Source organism: Molothrus ater, chromosome 18, assembly GCF_012460135.2.
Source record: "Molothrus ater isolate BHLD 08-10-18 breed brown headed cowbird chromosome 18, BPBGC_Mater_1.1, whole genome shotgun sequence".
Classification (NCBI taxonomy): domain Eukaryota; kingdom Metazoa; phylum Chordata; class Aves; order Passeriformes; family Icteridae; genus Molothrus; species Molothrus ater.
In genome coordinates this window covers 4,455,627-4,480,207 of record NC_050495.2, presented here as the reverse complement: position 1 = coordinate 4,480,207, position 24,581 = coordinate 4,455,627, and the positions used below count along the sequence as shown (strand labels likewise).

The window sequence follows — 24,581 nt, the reverse complement described above, 5'->3', positions numbered from 1 at the left end:
ACAGACGCCAGGTCAGCACTGGCCACCACGGAGCCTCCCAGCCCCGCACTGGGCTGGGACCCACCCTGGAGCCTCCCGGCCGGCCACGACACCGGGCTCTGCCCCGCTCTGGGCACCGCCAGCACAGCAGAGCCTCCCCTCCTCCCTGGATAGCAGCAACTCGTAGCAATTCCCTGTTCACATTCGTGGAGATAAAATGATTTCTGAGCTATATAGACAAGCGGTCCTTCGGCTTCCAGCGGGTCGCAGGCGTGTCCAGTCTGGGGACCCCGGTGCAATGCCAGTGTCCCGGGAGCCCTTTCAGCAGCCGACCCCACGTCCCCCTCCCTGTCCCCCTGCCCCGGCACCCGCAGCTCGCGCCAAAGTCCTCGCCCTGGGTTTGGGAAGAGCAGCATCCGTCCCTTATCTGTAGACGGGCAGGCGGATGTGGGCGTGCTGGTGGTCCAAGAGCCTTGGCACAGACACGGTCTCGTAGCCCTTGCCCAGCATCTGCTCCTTGATGCAGGGCGGGTGGATGTCGTTGATGAGATACTCCAGGGACTGGAGGCTGCTGCTGAGGATGGAGGTATTGCAGAGGGTCTTGCTGGGCAGCCCCTCGGCCGGGGGCACCCCCAGCTCGCGGGGCCCGGCCCCCAGCTCCGGCGGGTTGTAACAGTCGCTGTTGGGGGTCACCAGGATGCTGTTCCAGGGGGGAGCAAAGTACTGCCCCACCGCAAAGTTGCCGTGCATGCAGTTCAAGGGGGACGAGCTCACCTTGTCGGCGGCGCCGCCCAGCCCGTAGGGCCGCGAGGCGCCCGCGCACGTCTCGGGGGATTTGCTGAGAGCCCCGCCGCCGCCGCTGCCCCCGCTGTACATTCGCAGGTGCTGCTGCTGCTGCTTCTGCTGCCACACCAGGTAGTCCATGCCCTCGGGGTAAACGCCCGCCTTGGGTCCCAGGGCGGCGGCCGGGTTGGAGCCCAGCGCCAGCTCGGCGCCCTTGCGGCACTCGGGCAGGACGGTGCCGCCGTAGCCGGGGCCGAAGGCGCCGTGCTTGGCCGGGCTGGGGTGGGCGGCCACGACAGCCGGGCAGCCAGGGCTGGGCACCCTGCGCCTGGCACTGCTGATTGATCTGGTAGATGATGCTCTGGATGGAGGGCAGGTTGGAGGGCGGCAGCGCCAGGCTCCTGCCTGCCAACGGCAGCACCGAGGCCGCCACCGTCACGTTGGGGGGCACGGGACCCTCCAGCTGCTTCTGGCCGCCGTGGTAGCTCAGCTGCCCGGCGCAGGAGGGACCTTGAGCTAAAGTGCTTGAGGCGGGGTAGGGAGCGACGCCCACCTGGGCGGGCGAGAGCTTAGTCCGCTTCCCCTCCGAGTTCTTCACCACGCTTTTGCCGGAGGCTTTGACGATGGCCAGCAGCCCCTGGTAGCCGCCGGCGTGCAGGGGGTAGGGGCTGTACCTCTGCCCCGTGGTGTCGTAGCCGTTCACCGTCCGGTTAAGGTGCTTGTGCTGGGGGACCCTGATGTTGGTGGGGAAGATCTTGATGGTCAGCGGGCTGTTGGCCACCTTCTGTGCGTAGGCGTCCAGCTCGGCGGGGCTGGGGTAGCGCGGGGAATGCATGGGGGCCGTCTCGCCTGCGGGGGCAAAGCTTGGGGTGAATCCAGTGCCAGCAGGGTGAGGGCACCCAGCACCCCAGCACCGTCCTCCCACCATCCTCCCCCAGACCTCTCCAGGCAGAAACCAGGTCACGGCACGAGCTGTCCCCTCCCGCTGACGGGAGTCACTTGTAAGTGGCCTAAAATAAACTCGGTGTGGAGAATGGAAATGTCACTTTACCCAACGGGGGAATCTTTCTCTGAGATTGGATTTAAACTACATTATACAAGCAATTTCATGGGTGCTTTGCGCTGCTACGAGAACCTCACCAAAAATGGAAAAGCATTGCATTTACCAGCCATAAATCAGCAGTTCCTATAATGAGCACAAAAATGTCACTTTTATGCAATTTTACAGATGAACAAAACTGGTGAAATTAACTGTGGTAACCTACTGGAGTCAGCAAAAGCCACTGCAGAAAAAAAAATTATATATGTATATAGTTTTGTTCCTTTCAAACTCTTTCCTGAGCAAGTTTCTGCCATTCTGGTGTGAAAACTCATTTGTCGTTCCCATTATACTTTCATTTGGAGTTTATCTTGAGTATCCAATGAGCCACCAACTGTGAAAATGATTAAATCTACAAAATCTATCTAATAGATGGAATAAATTAGGTGTTTAAAATCTCCACACACTCACACACACACACACACACGCAGGCACGTGCATGTACACGTCGGAACACGGGAATGAGGGTTGGTTCCCAGCTGGTTCCCAAAATTCCCAGCCCTGCCAAGGGATGTCTGTGACACACTGGTAATACCAGACCTGGTGCCTGCCCAGAGGAAGGTTTTGCAAGGGAGAAATGGTAAAATTGGGGGGTGTGTGGAGGCCCAGCCTTCCCAGGCAGTTCAGCCCCTCAGTAGTACCTGGAGCATTCTGCTCCCGATGCCACCAGCATCAGCAACCCCTGATGCCACCACACCCTGGGTGGCAAAGCCACTACAGAAGAGCTGCACCTCTGGGTACATTCCACATTCCCTGTGAGGGGATTGCCTGTCCCAGTCCCACTCTGAGTGACATTTCCATGGCTGTGACACGCCCAGACGAACCAGGCATTGGTTAAAACCAGGATTCAGCAGGAGGGATGCACTGGAATCTGTGACTCTCCACGTCACCCCTGCTCCCAGCAGCAGAGGGGGGACACAGCAGAGAGGCTGTGGCTGCTCTCCATGCTCTCCATGCTCTCCATCCACGGCCACTCTCCGTGCTCCCCATGCTCTCCATCAGGGCAGTAATTGCACAGGCAGGATGCACCACCTGAACCAGCCATTGCTCTCATTAAGCTGATGTTATGGGCTTTTTACAGGTGTCTTAAATAGACATTGTTATTAACGAGTGTATTAAGCCAATTAAAAGCAGCGCCTTTGAGGAGGATTTAGAGGAGCTGTCGGAACACGGGAGGAACCAGCAGCTCCCTCTGGCAGGACACGCGAGGACGAGTGGCACCAGGACATCCCAGACTGAGCCTCCAGCCTCTGGGAAGCTCCTGCAGAGCCAGCAGGGCAGTGAGGGCACACTGAGGGGGCTCTGCTGGGCATGGGAACCCCCTAAGCCAGTGGGTGCAGGGGGCTGAGAACGGGACCCCTCTGCCCAGAGGCACAGCATGGAATGGCACAGCATGGAACAGCGCAGCACGGAACGGCACAGCACGCACATCTGCATTCCCCTTCATGCCAGCACCACTGTCCTTGGAGGTGGCAGCATTGTGAATACTCAATTAACATGACACTAATTAGCTGGTGACACTTGCAGAATCCCTAATGAGCCCATACTGTAGAAACGCTCCTTTCCGAGGAAAAAACATTAAAAAACCAAGGAGCTGTTGCGAGAGGGAGGGAAGGAAGTGGTGTCACCTGTGGTCACCACAGCTCCCTGAAGGGGATAACCAAAACCTCGTCCCCAAGCACTGAGGCTACAGGTGACACTTTAGGGCTGGCCCTGTGCCATGGGACAAGATGGGTGATCCGAGCCTGGATCTGAGCCTGGATCCGAGCCTGGATCCGAGCCTGGATTCGAGCCTGGATCCGAGCCTGGATCCGATCTTTTTACTTTAGCAAACTGGGGCTGGGGCGCGTGCCCGCCTCAGCCTTTGTCACCTCTTTGCTCCAGCTGCGTTGGATGTGACAAGCCACCGATTCGGTTGTGTTGTCACATCTCAGGGTGACGCAGCGCACCCCCGCCGGGAAAATTACAGAGAGCCGCTCTGGTGGCGGCGGCGGCGCTGCCGCTCTCCGCAGTAATTACTGCTTTCCAGGGGCTCTAATTGCTGCGGGATGCAAACTCGCCTGAGCCACCGCGGCACCAGCGGGAGCAGCCAGCCCCGACACTGCCGCTCGCTGTTTGTCCTTCCTGTCCGTCTCCTCCTGAACCTGGAGCATCAGAGCCAGCCCTGACACTGCCGCTCGCTGTTTGTCCTTCCTGTCTGTCTCCTCCTGAACCTGGAGCATCAGAGCCAGTCCCTGACAGCTGCCGCTCGCTGTTTGTCCTTCCTGTCCGTCTCCTCCTGAACCTGGAGCATCAGAGCCAGCCCTGACACTGCTGCTCGCTGTTTGTCCTTCCTGTCCGTCTCCTCCTGAACCTGGAACATCAGAGCCAGCCCCAACGCTGCCTCTCACTGTTTGTCCTTCCTGTCCGTCTCCTCCTGAACCTGGAGCATCAGAGCCAGCCCCAACACTGCCTCTCACTGTTTGCCCTTCCTGTCCGTCTCCTCCTGAACCTGGAACATCAGAGCCGGCCCCGATGCTGCTTCTCACTGTTTGTCCTTCCTGTCCATCTCCTCCTGAACCTGGAGCCAGCCTCAACACTGCCACTCGCTGTTTTTCCGCTGTGTCCATCTCCTCCTGAACCTGGAGCATCGCAGCCTGCAGGTCGGGGATGCACGGCTGATCCCCCGGCTGCCAGCACAGCCATCACCACCTCTTGCCATCCCTAAACCCAGCCCAGGCACAGCCATCACCACCTCTTGCCATCCCTAAACCCAGCCCAGGCACAGCCATCACCACCTCTTGCCATCCCTAAACCCAGCCCAGGCACAGCCATCACCACCTCCTGCCATCCCTAAACCCAGCCCAGGCACTGCCAGCCACTCCTCCTCCTCCCAGCTCCTTCCCTGCCTCCCAGCTCCCTCCCTCATTCCCATGGGATGTGTCCGGCACCCCCCTCCCTGGCCAAGATCCCCCTCCCTCCCTGACCTGCTCTATTTTTCCAGCCTGCACTCAATAACGGCTAAATAATTGAATCTGCTCAGCAGCCGAAGATTTGGTTTGAATTTTATTGGAATTTTAAATTGTTTTGTTTCTTCAGTATTTTATTACTGTAAATGGAAAATGCATCGCCCGCAGTAATAATCCGATGGCTTTTTATATTACTCTGAGCTTCTGCTTGGAGCATTATTGGAAAGCCAAGGCAGCGAGGAGACCCCAGCTAATGGCAGCACGGGCTTATGAGATTATGCCTCCAGCTAAACAACTTTTTACTTTAGCAAATTGGCCACCAAACCCAGTCCCAGACACAGATGTAAATCCCAGACCCTGCTGGGGCCATGGTCTAGGATAAATCTCGGTTTATGGAGCAGGAGCTCCATCCCTGCTGTGCCCAGAGCAGCAGGATGAGGCAAAATGTCCAACAGGGACCAGGGACGGCTGCAGGAAGGGTGGGAGAGGTGGGAGAAACCCTCCCAAAACCTCCTCAAATATGCCCATCTGCTGCTGGCATCACTCACATCCCCCACACATCCAGCATTCCCTGCATCTCCCAAATCCCCCCCATGCACAGTATTCCCTGCATCCACTGCATTCCTCTGATCCCTGGTGTCCCCAGGGACACCCACACCAAGCCTGGCTACAGCCACAGCCTACGAGGTCAAGGATAAAAAAGGAAGATGGGAAGAAAAAGGAGAAGGGAAGCTAACCAGCATTAGCTTGGTTTAATTGGTTAAAGCAGTTGTGGGATCAAAATGGCACCAGGAAGGATGGCCAGGAGCATCCTGGAGAGGAATGATGCTCAGGACCAGGAAGGATGCTCAATCCTGGAAGGATGCTCAGGACCAGGAGGAATGATAAGAACCAGGAAGGACAGAGTGGATCCTCACTACTGGAGGATGCTCAGTACTGGAAGGATGCTCTGGACCAGGAAGGGCAGGACAGACACTCAGCACACAGCAGGAAGCTCCACTCAGCTCCCACAGCCCAGGTGCCTGTGTGACCCCCAGGATGGTACTGGAACAACATCCCTGGCTGGGCTCCCTCTTCCCTGGATGATGATGAACACGGGCACCAGCAATTTGTGCCTTCAGTTCCAGTCCCTGAGGCTGCACTGCCTGGCAGCTGCCCAGCTCTGGAAGGAGATGGGGAGCATGAGGATGTTTGGGTGCACAGAAGGAACAATTTGGGGATCAGCACCAGCAGCACCACAGCTCTGAGCAAGGATTCCTCAGGGAGAAGCTGAGAGGGAATGTGGCAGGCCATGGCACCTCAGTGGTTAACAGCAGCACGAGAGACACGTGCTGCTCCCTCCCTCCCTCCCCCCCATTCCTTCCCAGATAAGATGGGACAATCCTTATTTTTACACATCGAAGGCGCTACAATATTTTGCAATAAATGAAAGAAGTAATCTCGGCAGGGAATCTTTATAAAGCTGCCAAAGGCGACGTGTGGCTGGCTGGAAGCTTCCCTGAGCAGGGGATGGGCCTGGCCTTCCCCGTGGTCCCAAAGGAAAAGGCTTTTCACCCCTTTTTCAGATGGGAAAAAAAGCTGCAATGGAGGGCTTGACCCCAAAAAAGCAGCTCAAGAGAAGTGTCTTCCCCAGCTCTGTCTTCATGTGGTCCCACTGCCACATTCACCCTGGGAAGGGGCATTTTCCTGGAGCCCTGAGCATCCTACCCAAGCTCACCCTCCCTGCTCATCCTCACTCTCCATCCCTGTCCTGCCCTGCCCCTCTTCCAGAACAGCACTGGCATTTCCAGCCCTGAGCTCCTGGTTTGTTCCTGCCCAGCCTCTCTGAGCTGGCAGGGCAGAAGGGCAGCAATTAGGCAGGATTTTTAATTGGCACAGGGGCAGGAGGGGTGGGAAGCGGAGCGATGCCGGGAGGAGGCAGGAGCACACTGGGGACCTGAGCAGCCCTGCCAATGGCTCTTATTAAAAAATAATAGTGCTGCAGCCTCCAAATGAATTAAATTCTGTGAGAGCAGAGAGCTCGTCCCCAGCTTTGGGACCAGGATCCCTGTTCCCCTCGCAGTAAGGCAATCCCAATGCCTTCAAAGCTTCAAAAAGCATCAAAAATCCCCCTTTTCTCTGCCTGCTGCACTGGGAACAGATTTTGTAAAAGCTAAACCCTAAATATTTGCAAAACACTTGGAAGAAACCTCAATATTTGGAAAACACTTGCAAGAAAACAAACAAAAGCTGCTACATTTAACAAATCAAGACAGTCCTTCAAGTTTTGGGTCTGTGCCCCAAGCAGCAAAGCTGCCTGGCAGGATCTGGCTGCCCTGGAGGGCAGAGCTGGCACAGCTGGCACACGGAGCCAGTGACCCCAGCCAAGGGCAGGACACATTCCAGGGGGTCCCAGACGGAGCTGGGGGGTGGCTGGGGGATGCTGCCCTGCCCAGACTGGGGTGCCCAATGGGTGGGCATGGGCAGAGCAGCCATGTGGTTTTTTGGGGGGGGGCTGTGGGCACTGTGCCCCTCACTCCGGGAGGGTTGGGCGGCTGCCACATCCCCCAGCCCTCCCACCCTGCATCAGCAGCAGTTTCTATGGTGACAGTGTCCCCAGGATGGGTGGCACAGAGTGGTGACAGCGTCCCCAGGATAGGGGGTGCAAAGGTGCCATGGGGGTCCCTGCCTGCCCTCCCTATCACTGCAGGGACAGCACCACCCTGTGCTGTCCCCAAAACTTGTGTCCCCACAGCACAGCCCCCACTGCAGGACCCCCTGGGCCTGGTGTGGAGCATCCCCCGTGCCAGGAGCTGAGACAAACCCCAGCTCTGGGGGCTTTAATTAACCCAACTCCAGCAATAACAGCGGGAGGAATCCATCTGAATAACCGTAGGTGGCAAACCCCGCGTGGCGGCGGCAGCGCCGGAATCTGCAAAGACAACAAAATTCATGACAAAGCACAAAGGGAAGCGCCGGGCTCGCCGTCCCCAGATATTCATCCGTTAACACGTTCCCTTTTTAGGCTGACATGTCATTTCAGACGGGCCTTTCTTCCTCCCCTTTCTTCTCCCCCTCGTCGCGCGCGGCTCTGCCGAGGCGGCTGCTGAATTGGATCACCTCGGGGCGAGCACTTTATTATCTGCAGTCAAAGCGTCACCACAAATACCCGTCTACACACACACGTGTCACTTCCCATTTGTCTCCTCCACGAGGTATCAGCCCTGCACAGGCACCGTGCTCTGTGCCACCACAGCCACCACAGCCACCGTGCCCCGGTGTGAGGATGCCCCGGTGCCACCCCAAAGCCAGCGTGGAGCTGCCCCACTGTCACCCCAAAGCCAGCGTGGTGCTCTCCCACTGTCACCCAAATCCATCCTGATGCTGCCCCACTGTCACCCAAATCCATCCTGATGCTGCCCCACTGTCACCCCAAAGCCATCCTGATGCTGCCCCAGTGGATCCTAATGCTGTCCTGATGCCACCCTCACGATACTCAAGTGCCACCTCAGCACCACCATGATACTGTCACAATACTGCCCTAATGTCACCTGTATGTCACCCAACGCTGCCCAAGCACAGCCCTGAGGGCACCCCAGCACAACTGCCATCCCAATGCCATCCCAGTGCCGCCTCTCAGCAGCCCTGATGCCATCAGGAGGGGACCCCACCACCTCTGTTGGCCCTGCAGCTCATCCCAGCTGCCCCCAGCCCCTCTGCTCACTCATCCACAGCCAATTAATATTTTAATTAATTTAAGATACGAGTTCTGTATCTGCCAAGGGGAGCAGGGTGGGCACCCCCAAAGCAGGGTGCCCCATCCTGGGGTCTGCCAGTGCCCAGGAACCTGCTCTGTGGCCAATGAACCATCACAATCCTGGGAAGTTTGGACACAAACCTCCTCGTGCACTGCACCATTACCACCCAAAGCCACCCCAAATCCAGGGCTCTGACCTGGCAGGAGATGGGCACTGAGCAGCCCCAGCTCACCCTCCACACATGACCAATGGAAAAGTGTTTTTGCAGCAATTCCTGGCAGGGAAAGTGCAAGTCAACAGCACATTTTGGGCCCAGCAGTTAATTGAACTCCTTTTTATGGCACGTATATAAATACACAGAACCATCATTAACCGATCCCTTCCAGAAACTGAAAATGAAAGAATTAATCTTACTTCACTCATGTGTAACCCCTCATGAAATTAAAATGATATTTTATGGGTGTGTACAAAAGCAAAGCCTCGCTGCAGCCACTCTAATGAAAATGCCCTTGGAACAAGCAGAATTGGGTAACGAGAGGCCATTACATGGGGCCTCATCCCGTGTGCAATTAACTGGTTTAACACTGATGAGAGTCCCCACAGGTGCAGGGAGAGCTGTGGGTGACCCTGGAGCTGAGTCCCTGGCAGGGAGCCCTGGCCATCACCTCTCATTAGGGCCATCCCCTCGTTAGTGTTTAAATACCCAGATGGGCCCCGGGAGGGTTTGTGCCACCCCCAAAGAGCCATTTATCACACTGTCCCCATGGGGCCGAGGTGACAGCTCCCATGGGACCCCTGGCATGGAGGATGCGAATGGTGAAAGAATCCCCAGGCTGGTTTGGGTTGCAGGGACCTTAAAGCCCATCCAGTGCCACCCCTGCCATGGGCAGGGACACCTTCCACTATCCCAGGTTGCTCCAAGACCTGTCAAGCCTGGCCTGGGACATTTCCAGGGACGGGGCAGCCACAGCTGCTCTGGGCACCCTGTGCCAGGGCCTCGCCTCTCTCACAAGGAAGAACTTTTTCCTAAAATCCATCTATCCCTTCCCTCTGGCAGTGTGAGGCCATTCCCACTCATCCTGCCATTCCACAGTATTGTAAATAACACCTCCCCATCTTTCTTGTAGGCCACAGAGGATGCTCAAGATGTTCCCCTCTGTGAACTCCCCATGGCTCCCAGCCCCTTTAGGGGGACACACATCCTGCTCCCTGCCACACTCCCAGCCCCAGGCTGCCTGGAGGAGGGCATATGGAATATAACATTCCATTAAACACCATCCACTGCTCCGTGCCTGCTGAGAGAGTGGGAGCAACCAAAGAGTTTGGCCAAGCTGAGAGGGGCATTTGATTTATAATTTAAATAAAGCTCAGGATTCCTGTAACGCGCCCAGGATAAAATCAAAAGGGACCAGGCTGCTGGAGTTAATTGGACGTGATATTTTCCTGAGGATGCTGCTGCTCTGCAGGCTCCTGCTCCTCTGCTGGAGGAGGGAGGCACAGATTGGGCTGGAAGGGCTCTGGCACCTTCCTGCATCCTCCTCAAGGCATGCCAGGCTGGTTCCTATGGAACAGCCTTGGGAATACCGCTGGCAGCAGCAGCAAAGTCACCTCCAGCTCTGTCAGGATGGATTTTGTGGGATGCTCCGGGCCTGCTGGGATGCAGCCACACCGATGTGGGAGGCACAGAGATGGGGGGGACAACAGTCAGCAGGAAAGGCCAGGGGCAGAACCGAGGGGTGAAGGCACCAGCAGCTCCCTGCGTGGGCAGGGAAATGAGTCAGCTCACCTTTTACGTGAAATTAATACCAAAATTAATCAGCGGCGCGGGCAGGATAATAGGATTTCACAGTGGTGCCGGGCCAGACGGCCAATGTGCCGAGAGCCAGACTCATTTAATATCGACAGAAACAATGCCAGAGGACAGAAATAAGACCCATAAAGATAATTACTGAGATACTCAGGAGCAAATTAAGTAATCAGAGGCACTTCTAAATTGCGCCTGGTTTGAAGAGCGCGCTCTCCGTGCCGATTCCCCGGCGGGCGCTCCGGTGGCAGCACCGTGCCTGCTCCCAGCTCCTCCACCCTGCTTCCCACAGGTGCCATAAATAAGGAAGGGGAAATTGTATTCCAAGCCAGATGCGTGGCCCTGGATGTCACCTGCAATTTAATTTGCGCTGGCAGGAGGCAGAGAGGAGCGAGACGTGCCGGATTTGCCCGTAATGAGCGGAAACATACGGGCAGCTAAACTTTGATTAAGGTGACCTGGCTGGTGGCAGCCCGTGGTGAGTGCAGCGTGGGGGTCTGGGCAGGAGCTTGGCTGCTGCCACCCATTCCAGGGGACACAAATCTCTTGGAGATCTCAGGTGAGCACGGTCCTGCCTGAGGGATGGGGTGAGACCAGTCAAAAACTCTCTCCAGGGTACCCCACACTGCCAGGGCTCAAACCTCTGCCCTCGTCCCACTGGCAAAACTCCAGGACCATTGGGATCCTGGGGCTGGGACCCTCCCAGGACACAAGCAGCTGTATCCAGAAGCATCTCTCACACCCAGTGAGAGATGCTTCACACATGTGGTGTCGCACCCATGGCACCGTATGTGACACAACATAAGAGCTCCTGCTTCCCAAACCTCCTTATTTCAGCACCTATGGCAGGGAGGGAAATGCTAGAAAGCACCACCCCCCCAGCAGGAAGGTGCCTCTGGGCTTTGTTCCATGAGCTGAGCTGGTCCTTAGCTCTGTTGGGAATGCTGTGGGGACCAGCAGGTGTATCCTGACCTCAGGAGCACAAGGAGCTCACACAGAGATTCTCCATGCTGAACACCTCCAGTCTCCAGAAAACCCTGTCAGGCTCATTTTGCCCATGTGTCTCAGACCATGTGGGCATGGCTGAGCTCACTATTCCATGGCAACGAGGTGCTCCAGGAGCTGGACACCTCTTAGCAGCCCTGTGCTGCTGTGATGCTCAGGCATGACGGATTACGAATAATTTTACAAGAGCAGCATCCTTTTTCCTTCCAGACGCCAATAAGGAAGAGACCTGGGAGACATTGCATGCTCCAGTGCAGTGCAAGCTGCACTGTGACACCTGGGTGCCCAAAACCCCACCTCTGGTCTGGGTGTCCTACTCTCTGTGCTGGCCATTGGGGAGCTTCACACAAAAAATAATGGAATCCAGAATGGTTTGTGTTGGAAGTGACCTTAAAGATCACCCACTTCCCCTACTGACATGAGCAGGCACACCTTCTGCTCCTTCTGCTCCAAGCCCTGTCCATGGCCATGAAAATGACAAGTTTCAGGGATAAAAGAACTTCCAGGGATAAATAACCCTCCTGGCTGGCAGTGCAATGCTGAAACAATGCTGGGGGTCCCCAGAGAGGCTGAGCATCGTCCAAAATCCATGCCCAGCTTGCCCAAACCCCATGCCCAGCTCACCTGGCTGCTCAGAGTGCCCAGGTAGAGGAGGAAAAAAAAACATCTACAGGAAAATCCAGCTCATTAAACAAACACCCGGGGGCTGTCACAGCCTAACAAGCAGAGCTTTAGCAGCTGATTTGTCTTCAGCCAGCAATGTTTAAAAATCCAACTGAGACCAGCAGAAAAATATCCACTCCCCTCTTTAAAACACACATTCATCACTTGAGAATCTTAATGCGTCTTTCCCAGCCGAGGAGGTCAAACACGCCTGCCTAAAGCAGGCTCATTAAATATACATTTAATCACGGTTTGGATTGAGAGACAAAGGCTGGGAGAGACAGGTGCTTTGCTGGAGTGACCTTTTGGATCCCATTTTAATGTAACTAGTTTACAGCTTATCTGAAAGGCCAGCTCCTGGGGAAGGCGAGCTGTAGCACAAACGGGGAAAGTAATTAGGGGGGGAAGGGCCGGGGAGGTTTGGGGGGCCGGCTGCACCATCCTCTGCTGCCACCACGCTTCCCAGGCAGCCCTGCAACATTTGCTGAAGTTGGACTTATCAACCACAGAACCCAATTTAATTTGCTTATCTTGGCTCCTTCCTCCCCCTCTCCTCCCCGCTTCTCCTGCTCTTTTTAATTATCGGTTAAATAAATGTCTTTTTCAATAAGGGAAACAGCATCAAAGCGGGCGCCCGCCCCCGGGGCACTTACACTTGCGTGGCTCCAGCGCCTTGTTGGGGCAGGGGAGGTGCTGGGCTGGGGGGTTCTGGGTCCTCTGCAGGCAGGCCAGCATGGTCTGGGCTTCCCTGCGGGCGTTGCCGCCCCACACCCTGCAAGAGAGGAGACACACGGTGAGCCAGGGACCTGCCACCCCCTGCCACCACCCCCTGCCACCACCCCCGTGGAGCTCCCCAGCACTCGGTGCCTTCGCTCCTCTGGAGATAAACAACCAACTCTGAAAGCCTGAAGTGAATAGGGATGTATATAAAATAAATATGAAGGTCTCAGCAGGTGATTTGTGCTTCCTGCGGAGCTTCCCGCCCTTCCCAACGGGAATGTGGCGGAGCCGGGGCGTCACAGCGGTGCCAGGCGTGCCAGCCGGTGCCTCCTGGCACGGAGTGACCCCGGCCAAGGCTGGGGAAAGACAGAGCTAACATCCCCACTCGGGGTCCTGGGATCTGTCGCCAGCTCCCAGCTGGCATCAAAATCTGCGTGACAAAAGCTGGAGGGTCAGGCCAAAGCTGTCGTCACCACGGTGCTGCTCATTGTACATCCGTCCCCAGCCGCCGCTGCCGGGGCCCTGAGGTATAACCAGTTGCTGCTGACACCCTCCCACTGCTCCAGCTGGCGCAGGGAGCGATATTCCCACTCGGAGAGGGCAGGGAGACGTGGGCAGGAGCAGCAGAAAAGCAGGCGTGGTGCCCATCCGCCAGCGTTTTGAGTCCTGTGCTGCTGCTCTCTGGCTGAACGTTCATGGCTGGCTGGGGGTCACAAGTGAACGTCATAGATGGGTGTCACTGTTGGGTCCATCACTCCATCTTCTCCCTCGTGGGGGAATCGTGCCCTCCTGCAGCCATCCAGGATGTTCCCCACGTGTCCCAGTGCAGGGGAGTGATGCGGTGGCCTCAGGCACGTGGTGGCCTCCGGCAGAGCCCGTGACCATCAGCACCAGGAAACAAAGCATGGATTGATGCTCCCTAAGCTGTGCCCGGGGCTCTCCAAGCTCTGCTGGTTTAAATGTCACCCTTTAAAACACCTTTGCAGCCACCATGGGACCTGTGCTGCTCGCCCCTGCCCTGTGCCCTCCACCAGGCAGGGGGTGCCAGGCTCTGGGATAATCCACAGGATGGGATCCATGCAGGGTGTCCATGCCTCAGCTGGACCCATCAGGCTCAGGGTCTCACCCTGACTCCCCCAGCAAACCAGGGACAAGGAGAGACTCGTCGGGAAAAGGTGTGAGGAAGAGGAGGAGGAGGAGGAGGAGGAAGAGGAGGAGGAGGAGGGGAGGAAGTCATCTAATACCGAGCAGGTGTCTGGAGAACCCAAATTGTGCTGTTTTCTCCTAATAATGAAGTATTCATGAGTAAAAGCCTTTTTCACTACTTTCTTAAGATACTAATTTCACAACAAGCGCCTTGTTACCATGCAATTATTCCAATCGTGCATTTCTCCCAGATTCCATCTGTCCTCGCGCTCTCTAAATGAAAGACAATCATGTAACCACCTTTCATTATTCACTATTTTACTTTCAGCAAAGGTACCCTGAAAGAAATGATTTCCTCTGAAAGGGACTTTTATTCAGTTTCAAAACCAATTTTCTCCTATTACTGTCTTAAAAAAAAAAAGGAGGGGGGCAGGGAGGTGTTTTTATTTCATGCATTACATATCCTTTGTTAACGCAGCTCGCAGTAAAAGCAGCCGTATCCATTTTCTGGCTTCGATTTCTGGTAATTTTAAAATATGCCATTACAATCAGGCAGAAATTATACAATTTGAAAGGAGAATGAAGTGCTTCTTATTCAGAGCCTGAACGCACTTGACTGCCAGGAGTTCTCCTCTCCCCGCCGGGACTCGGGGTTCATTACGCAGCCCCACTCCCGGCGCCTCGGCTCCCCGGGAACGTGCCCAGCACCCGGATTTTCCGTGGTGGGACCTGCCACCCTGACCTCATCCCTGTCCCCAAAGGGTGGCCCTGGATCAAAGCACCCACGGCCGTGCAGGAGATGGATGGTGGCACCAGCTCCTGCTGTACCTGAGCCCGAGCTCTGCGGTGACCTCAGGGCTGGCGTCCTGCCGGGTGTCACCATCTGGCCGATTAGTGGCGGACGTCACCCTCTCCCTGTGCCCAGGCAGCTCCTCATGGGGACACTGACCCGTGTCCCTGGCAGACACGGGCAGCGTGGGCGGCTCGTGGATCAGTTCCCTGCTGGTCCTTGGGGCACGCAGGGCTCAGAAAGCACCCAGGGGGTCACCAAACCCATGTGTGGGCACAGAGCGGGTGTGAATGCAGCGTGTCACAGGAGCTGAGGGCCCAGCAGAGCCCTACGCTGGCACAGGTCGTCCCCACCACTGCTCTCTGTGCCCTGCCATGCACAGCCCAGCTCCCTCCTGGAGCCATCCCGACCCTGGGCTCGGATCATCACCAGCAGCAGGCGGGAGAGCCACACACCAAACTGAATAAAGGCACCCGATTAATTCAGACCCTGCTCCCAGCGTCTCGCAGCCCAGATGATTTTTCCGACAGCTACGCTGCGCCTCACCCCACCTTCCCAGGCAAGGTTCTGGTGCCACAACCCCAGAACAGCGTCCATCTGTCCATCCCAGCACCCTGCAGGGAGCCCCAAGCCCCAGAAGGCCCGTGGGCGAGCGGGTGGGCGCCTGGCACAATGGGCATCTGTGCCACGGTGGCATTTCGCTAATGCCGCTCCGAAAAGCCCCTGAATCAGCTGATGGGAATTGGGCGCTGGGCTGTCCAACGCTTAGCGCCGGCTTAGTTAGCTCCATCTGCATTTGAACTAATTCCAATCAGCAGGATCCGATTTAGTTCAAGCTGCTCTGGCTCTTTCGTGGCAGGGAAGGCAACACTCAGCAGTTTTGCTGGAACGCCCCGAGTCCGCGCGGCCTCTGCCCGGGCTGTGCACGTGGACACGCCATCACCCAGCACTGGGGCACAGGGTGAGTCCCACCAACAGCGGGGTCATCTTGGGGACATCTGGAGCAAGGTCCTCCAGGTGCCCCAACCCCACACCCCACACCTCTGGCATCATAGAATCACCAAATGTTGGAAGGGACATTAAAGCCCATTCTGTCCCACTCCTTGCCATGCACAGGGATGTCTTCCACTAGCCCAGGTTGCTCCAAGCCCTGTCCAACCTGGCCTTGAACATTTCCAGGGATGGGAGAGCCACGGCTCCATCCTGCGCCTCTCCCACCACTCCATCCTGCCCCACACCCAGCTAATCCATCTCGACATCACACTATTTATAAGCCCAAGGTCTTTGTGACTTTAATAAAAAACACCACCCTCTATGTCTAAAGCCCCAGTGATGGGAGGGTTTGGCACCTCCTCTGACATCAGCAGCTGATAAGTCGGGCTTATCTCCTCCGAGAGCCCTGCGAAGGTCCCTCCCGCGAGATAAGGCCAGCGCAGCTGTCGATAGAGGCTTTTGCAGGCGAGGATTTAGATAAAAGAAAATGTGACGGGAGGGGGGGAGAAAAGAAAAAAGGAACTTTTAAAGTCTCAGCCCGAAGTGGGTCTGTGTGGCTGCTGAGCTGTGGCAGGGGAGGGATGGTGAGGGACAAGGTCTTGGTCACCATCCAGGCTGTGGTAGAATACATCCAGATCCTTCCCCGGGTGTTACTGGGGTGCAATCCTATCAAAAGGGAGCTTTTGGGGTTAGGAGAGGAAAGGGGGGCAGGACCAGGGATGCTGCAAAGCTGGTGGAGCCACATCATGGCCATGACCCCCTGGCTATCAAAAGCCAGCACTGGGTTTGGCACAAGGACAGGAGGTGAGGGGTGACCCCGGCTGGGAGAGGCACAGGAGGCTCCTGACAGTGCCAGACAGACACATGGACAGCACGGGGGCAAGGTTAAGGCTGGCAGCAACCAGAGAAACAAAACAAAAGCCCTCACTGGCCCCTGGTGTGCAGAGTACAACTGGGAACATCCCCGTCCCTCGTCCTTACACAGATGGAGGAGAATCCAACCACCTCACAGCCCCGGGGACATCGGAGCTCCCTGTCACCACCCCCTGCCACTGCCACCACCACTGGTCCCACATGATGAGATTTCCCATCCCATGGTGAGGGTGAGGAGGTGCCAGAGGAGGAAGGATTCCCCTCTGCACACAGTTGATGCCCACCCCATGGCAGGGTGAGCAGGATTTTGGCTGGTGCTGCTGCCTGGCACTGCCGTGCCCATCTCCCATCCAGATTTAGGGAGGAGGGGATGCAGCGACACCACAGCTCAGCCCTACAAGGGGTGAGCACAAAAAGGTCACCCCACAGTGAACCACGGGGAGCATCAGGTAAAATAAAACCCAAAGTTTGTCACCAAAGGTCACCCCATGACCTTCCCTGGCCCAACCTTCCCTCATCCCGCCCGGCTAATCCGCTCCCCTCCGCGTGCTCCAGCCCCGGGGCTTTCAGGGGGCCCTGTTAATAATTAAATGTTAATCTAAAAAGCAATTTTAGCTGCAGTGCTGCAGATCTGGTTAGAGATTACATTAGCATGTAAGAGTCAAGGGTAATTTTCTCTAACCCCTCTTGTGATCTTTAAAACCCGCAGATCTTAAAGCAACACCAGCTCCTCTGATTAAAATTGGAAGCTGGGGTTTGCGATGGATAATGATGCTGGAAGTGATTATTTTGCTGCTCAGGGGTTCACTGGGATGTGGGGACTGTGAGGGGCTGGGGAGGAGACCCAGAGCAGCCAAGCGGCTTCTCCCAGCCCATGCTCTGAGGAAATGCTGGGAAGGTGCTGGGGCGAGCCCTGGACCCAGCACTGAGCAGAGCTGTGACACCCTGAGCATCCTCCTTTCCCACTTTTTTGGGCTGCTGTGACACCAGGATGGCACAGAGCCCACCAGCTGTGGCACAGTGCCAGGGACAGAGTGGACCCTCACTGCTGGCATCCTACAGCAGCATCTCATGTCTCTCCCATCCCATCCAGAAATGAGGTTTCTGCTCTTGTGCAGCTCCAAGGAGAAACCCCTTGGACTGTTCAAGAGTCAACATGAAAAAATACCCTAAAATAACCTTTTGCTCACAAGCAGGGTGAAAGGAACTGGGACAGGGCACGGCAAATCACCTCCTGAGCACTCCCAAAGACCCTAAGGAAGAAATAGGGTATCAGATGCGTCCGCAACGATGGAATTTAAAAAAACCCAACAATTCGAGTGCTGTTGAGCATTTGCAGACGTCCCTGTGCAGGGCTTGGGCGGCCTGGTTAAATTTATGTGTCAGCTTTAAGGAGGCCTCTCATCAAATGAGCTATTTTGGGCAGAGATTAAAGATCTATTTTCGCTGTGAGCGGGAACAGCTCTCGAACAGGTTAATAATGATTCTGGAAAGCCAAGCGCCTCCAGCACCCCGAGGCAGGACCCCAGAGCCCTAGGTGCTTTTGGGGGGTTCCTGAGGCTCCCCTAGCCAGGAGGGTGGGGGATCAGAGTGCAGCATCCCCCCGCCCTGCTGCCATCCTGCCGGGGAGGAAGGAGCCCCGCGTGCTGCGGCGGGCGCCGAGCAGCCGTGGGTAATTGGAAGTGGCAGACGCTGGCACGGCGCTGCCGAGAAGGTCATTACGTGGGACTGGGAACAAAATGCCAGGAGCAAGGGGGGGAGCAGCCCTGTTAGCAAAGGTCAGGGCCCCGCTCGGGTGCCGTCGGTGTTTTTGGCAGGGCTCAGCCCCGGCTGTGCGCAGCGAGGTCCCGGCAGGGCCAGCGCACAGCGGGCGGGCAGGATCTGCCAGGTCTTGCCAGACATGTACAGACGTGGCCCCTTGGATGTGGCACCAGCTCCTCAGAGCAAAACCTCACTGATGTGACACAGTCGTGCCATGCCTTCCTCCTGTACACAGATTGGGGAGCTGTCCCTCATGGATCTTGGGATGCTCATGGGCTTTAGTCCCAGCCCTAGCACAGACCTGGGATCAACCAGCAGAAAAGCCAAGTGGCTCCATGCAGCAGCAACTAAAAGCATTCTGGACTCCAACAAGCCAGGAGCCAGCTCCAGCACGGGCAACCACACCATGGGCACTGGCAGCATCCACAGCTCCAGCTGAGACCAAGCAAACTCAGCAGTGCAGAGAGCAAAGCTTCCCATCACAGCTCCTGTCCCATCTTGGCTCACTCCTGCCTCATCCCAGGGGTTTGATTGTCCCTGCAGTGACATCCCTGTGCTCCCATGGCCATGGTGCCCCATCCAGCTGTCCCACACTCGGCAGCACTCCGTAATTACAGCCCCAAGAGCCGGAGCTGTGAAAGAATCTGACGAAGGAATCCAGGGTAGATCGCGCTGCTGAAATTACTATAATCAAAGGCTTTCACAAAGGCTTCAAATGCAACCAATTACCCTGAAAGGCGAGGCAAGAAAGAAAACAAATTAACATGTTTGCACAGAGCCCCGGCGCAGCGCACACATCGCCCCGCGCCGCCCTCGACCCCGGCCGGCCGCTGCTCTCCATCCCCGCTCCTCCTCCTCATCCATGGCCACCTCTCCTCATCCCTGGCTACCAGCTCCCCATCCCCACGGCTGGGCCCTATCCCACATCCTGCTCTGCTCACAGCTGCACACAAAGGGGCTCTGTGCCCGTCCCTCAGCCCGCAGCCACCCACTGCCCCCCGGCGCACAAAAGCCCTGCCTGTGCCACGGCCGGCTCCGGCGCAGGCTCGGGGGCTTGCCAGGGTGGCCTGGGGAAACCTCCCTGCCTCCCTCCCTCCTCCCCCAGAGCTGGAGGGGTCCCCAGGCCAAGGGAGGAGTGGGGGGTACTCAAAGGCACCCATTGAGCACAGCCCTGTGTCGCCCACCAACAGCTGGGGAGGCTTCTCACAGCAGGGACCCCTCACCCTCCCCTCCTTATGTTCCACTTTGTCTGCACTGCCGGTCTGGGGGGGAAAAAGAATAAAAAATCAACTTCTTCCTTTTAATATTTAACGTGAGTCCATCACCCTCAGTCTATTTGGTAACACAAAGCTCTGGAGATTTAAACCCTTCTCACCCGGAGAGATGGAAATGAATGGTGCTCTTTAATGAGCTGGTTCAGCAGAAAAGATAGATTTCCAAGATTACTGTAGGAATTCTTATAATTGATGTGTACTTTTGTAACAAGGATTATTCCACCATCCGGCCAAGTAATTCCAGCTCTTTTCCCCCCTTCTCCCAAGTTCACCCTGCTTTTGGGGTTCCCTGGGGAGAGGGACCAGGCTGTGTCCCCGTGGGGGAGAAAGCAACTCGAGAGGGGGAGGAAGAAAAAAGACAAAGAAAAACTAAACTGGTTTTTCTTATTTAGCCATAGACAACCTAAGGCAGCCACTGAATGGGAAAATAAGGCATCTCTCCAGATTTCTCTATTTGTTTTACAAATCCCTACTTTCCCCCACCGATCGGGAGGCCGGATGAGCCGCTGAATGCCGAGTAATTAAAAGGAACAGAGAACAATACTCAGCGCTGCCGAAGAACACGGAGTTTCCCTCAGATGTTTATAGCAATTGTATGAAAATGTACCAGGCGGGATGGGGAGAGCTGACAGCCGGGATTGGGAGCAGCAGCCGGGATCGGAGCTGGCTGCCTCCCCCGCCTGATTGGCATTAATTGTGCGCGTTTGCAAAGCAGAACGGAAAGTCTGACACGAGCTGCGAGCCAACATTTCTTTCTAATAGTCTTAATGATTACGACGAGAGCTGATGATCATCGCGGGGTGTTAATAGCCCCGGAGAGGAGCGGCTCCCGGTGGGGACAAGCGGGGATGCCCCCAGCCCAGCTGCCGCGGGTGGGCTGGGGGGCGGTGGGATGTGCTCAAGTGGTCCCATGCAGCCACATCACTGCCTGTCAGGCTGTAAAACTCGGACAAGGGGACAGGAAGGACACGGAGGGGACAGGAAGGACACGGAGGGCACAGCAGCCTCCGGCTCCATCCATCCCCAGGCTCTGCCCCATCGGAGGGGTGGCAACAGCAGGAGGGAGGATGTGTCCCACCCTGAGCCCCCTGTGCAGCAGGAGTGTCCCAAGGCTGAGGGGGACACCCTGCTCCCACAGGTGCCCCAAACCAGCTGCCACAGCCCCATCCCCAGCAGGTGCCACAGGAGAGGCTGGGGCTGCTGCCCTGGGGAACCAGGAGAGGCTGAAACACCCCACCGAACAGCAGAGCCCGTCATTAACGGCTGATTAATGAATCCCGAGTTTTCCCCACTCTTTACAAGGCTGTTTCTCCGGATGTCCTTGAGTTTCCCTGCTGCAGAGGCGAGCGGGAGCTGGGTGGGATCGGGCACCAGCACGGGCTGCTCTGACCACGACAGACACAGAGCCAGACGTGCACAAAAACCCGACCGGGCCGGGTTTACACGGGAGGAAAAATCGATGGCCATCGATCTGCAGTACAAAGGGACCGTGGTGCTGGCAGACGGCTGCCATCTGATGTGACCGCGCTGTGCAGGGGACACGGCTGGGGTCACCCACCCTGGGACACAGCCAGCAGCACCCACGGCCACCCCACCTGCACCGGGCCGGGCCATGTGCCACAAAGCCTCGCAGCAGCACATCCATGGTGTGTGGGTGGCCCTTGGCCGTGTCCTTGCTGTCACCTGCTCAGCCTCCCCCAGCTGGATGGAGAGATGGCCTCAGCCTGGCTCTGAGCTGTTTGATTTGTTTTATCATCTGCACTGGCCAACAGATCACTCAGCTTTGGGCTTTCTGAGCTCGCTAATAATTGTTCCCTGATGAAAAGGAATCGAGACTCGGTCCCTTTCTTCTTTCCCCCCTCATCTTTTCCAAAAAAAAAAAAAAAAATCAGTCCGTAAAGAAGAGCTATAAAAATGGCTTGTTATCTCACCTAGCGAGGCTCGGGCTGTATGTTATTGCTAATTGGGTATAACATCCTTGTCTTGTTCTGCTCTCTGAAGCTAAATCAAGAAAGCACCACTGCTGCGAACTAATTATATCTCTGGACTGCAGACTCCAGCTTGTCTTCCCCTTTATTGAGTTAAAAAATGGTCACTAACCTTAATCTCTCATATTCCCAAGAATTAGGGCTGCTGGAAACCCACCACTTCCACCTGCATCCTGCTCTGTGCTGGGAAAGACAGAGCACATGGCCTGAGGAAGGGTTTGTGCTGCTCTGGGACACAGCCCTGAGCCAGATCCCAGAGCTGCTCACCCCTGTGGCATCCCGTGACAATCACAGGCACTGCTCAGGTCCCTGTGCCATGGACACTTTCCCACACACAGCTCAGAGCCGTTCTGTGCGGCACACGCTCAAAGCCTGGCCACCTCTCCTCACAGGAGACCTCAACCTTCTTTCACTGGGATGCTTTTAAAATCTGTACCCCCCTCAGCATTCCCAGGCTTGGCAGATGTGGGCAGATGTGAAGACAGGGGTCATGTGCGCAGAAACAGAGGGGAGAGGATGCTGCTCCCAGTTCATCCACGTCAGCTCCCAGTCCCAGCCCAGGATGGACCCCCACGAACCTGTTAAAGCTGCTGCTCACCCTCGGGGTGCCCCACAGGAGCAGGGACACTGCAGCCACCCAGCTGTGCCACTACACGTGGCTATGGATCAATCTCTCTGGTTACTGGCACAGCTGCACCCTCTGGCACTGCAGCCATGGCACAGGCCCCAGGAGAGAGGACAAGCAGAGCCACAAAGGACACCGAGATGAGCAGTGGAGCTTGGGCCACACAGGACGGCCCTGTTCTTCCCTGTCCCTCAGCACCAGCAAGCTGGGGTCAGAAATACCAGCAGCAACGTGAGGCTGTGGGACAGGAGCTGGAGCAGTGGCACCAAGCTCAGCATCCTGCCTACCTCCATCCCCCTGCCCGTGGGCACCCACTCGTACAGATGGTGCTACTTTCCAAAGGCAAAGTCAAACTCCAGCTCTCCCCGCGAGCCAAGAGCATCCCTTAAAAAAAAATTGATACTTCCCTGACTATTAATTAACCTGAACCACTTAAAACTGCCTTCAATTTGTCAGGTTTAACTGCCAGCTCTCCTCGGTAAATCAAGCGTCGCGTGCAGATGGAGGCTGCGTGCGCGAGGCGGCGGCGGAGGAGGAGGCGGGGAGCACGGCGAGAGGGGCGCCCTGTGCCACGCTCACCACCCTGTCCCCTGAGAGCCCTGGCCATGATATTCACACCCCACAATTAGCCAGGGCACGGTATTAAACACGCCAGGCAGGCAGGAGCAGGCAGGGCAGCCAGCGGGGCTCGGAGCGCCCCACACCGCAGCCTTCCCGTCTCCCCCCACGGCGCCCTTGTCGTGCAGCCAAGGCTGAATTGGAAAGCAATATGAATATTTATCTCTGACAGTGAAATCTCCCCGCTGCAGGGTATTAAGGCTTTATTAGTGTGTGGTTACCAGCCACGCTAAGCCAGCCCCTGCTCTTGCCTGGAGCACAGCAGAGAGATGACCTACAAGAGGCAGATGGCAAAGCCTTGGAGAGCCCCCGACGCTGGGACGTGCCTCCTCAAAAAGGGGGCTGTGCATCCCAGTCCCGTGCAGGGACACAGAGCCAAGGTCCCCCTACCAAAGCCTCCTCCTCACCCAGCACCAGCCCCTCTGAAATGCCTCCCCAGGCTGGGGCTGTCCCCCCGCCCCCGCCGCGCGCAGCTCTCGCCGTTTTGGGTTAAAACGTTGATGTATTCTCTCTTTAGCAAAAGGAGTCCCAGGGGCTATAAAAACTCCCAGCAGGCTCCTGTCAGTCTCAGGTCATTAACTTTCTTTCATTGGGAGTTTGTTTACAGCCAGCCATAAATAGCGGCGCCCGCGCCGCTCGCTCGCCAGCAGGACAGGCTGGGATGGGATGGGGTGGGATGGGATGCCTGGGCAGGGGGACCCAGCACCCCAAGCTCCAAGGTGTGGGGTCCAACACTCGCTCTCCTCTATCAACTTTTCCCATGCCCCGTGTTCCCTGCGCCCCGTCCTGCTCAGAGCAGCGGCACCGTGTGCTCCGGCGCCACCTCAGCCCTGCAAATGGATGGGGTCACCTTGTGCACGGCCTGAGGGAGCTGCAATGTGCCTGCGGCTCAGCCCTGGCCTTTCCTGGAGGAGGAGGAAGGAGGCAGCTGGCTGGAGCTGTCCCCGTGGCCACCTGCCCCAAATCCTGCCCCACACTCTCACCCAGCCGAGCGCCAGCCCCTGTCACAAGCACCAACCTCAGTTCAGGACCTCTGCGTGTTTGAGGTGACCCAGTGCCAGTGCACAGAGCCCTGGGGGGACACCAAGACCCCTCATGCCCCCCCTGCCAGCACCTCAGAGCTCTGCTTTTCCAATAGCACGGGTAAAAACACAAAATTGAGCGCGCCACTGGCACAGCTAGCCTGGCATTCCTGCCAGGATGTTTCCCACACGTGGCTCCTCTGCACCCAGGCACAGATGGGACAATCTCAGAGCACCCACACCCTGCTCTCTGTCCAGGACAGGCACCCACAGCCCTAACACGGGGAGATCACCCTGGACCCTGTTGATGCCTCGGCAGCTCCAGCGAGCCAGCCTGCTGGGATCCTGCTGGATGCAGGTGCCCAGGGCTGGCACAGGTGCTTGGGAGCTTCATTTGCCATGGCTGCGTGAGCTCATCCCATGTGAACCCAGCTGGGGCTTCGGTGGTTCCACAGGTACCCCCAGACACCATTTCCACAGGTACTCCCTGCATGGGGGGGCTGAACAAGAAGCTCAGGCTGTCCCCTCGTGCCACCCCCATCAGCCCCACGCTGGCACAGATGGCTGGAGTGGGGACTCGGTGGCACAGCCCCCCCATGCCTCACCCCAGGCTGCAGAGGGGGGTCCTGGGGGTCCAGCTGGTTCTGGCAGCAGCCAGGAGCCCACCTCGCGTTGTAATTCACGATGGGATGGCTGCAGGACCAGCCCCCGGAGCATCACCACAACAGTCTGCGCACTGGGCTGAGGGATTAA

General features: G+C 56.9%; 1 protein-coding gene across 1 annotated transcript in view; it reads right to left on the bottom strand.

Moving 5' to 3' along the window:
- Positions 1-331: 331 nt before the first annotated feature.
- The window catches only part of FAM222A (family with sequence similarity 222 member A), a 28,024-nt gene continuing 3,774 nt past the window's right edge, over positions 332-24,581 (bottom strand). The window contains 3 exon segments of the mRNA XM_036393459.2: positions 332-1,074; positions 1,076-1,611; positions 12,672-12,790. Coding sequence (XP_036249352.1) covers positions 403-1,074; positions 1,076-1,611; positions 12,672-12,753 — 1,290 coding nt within the window. The 5' untranslated portion in view covers positions 12,754-12,790 and the 3' untranslated portion in view covers positions 332-402.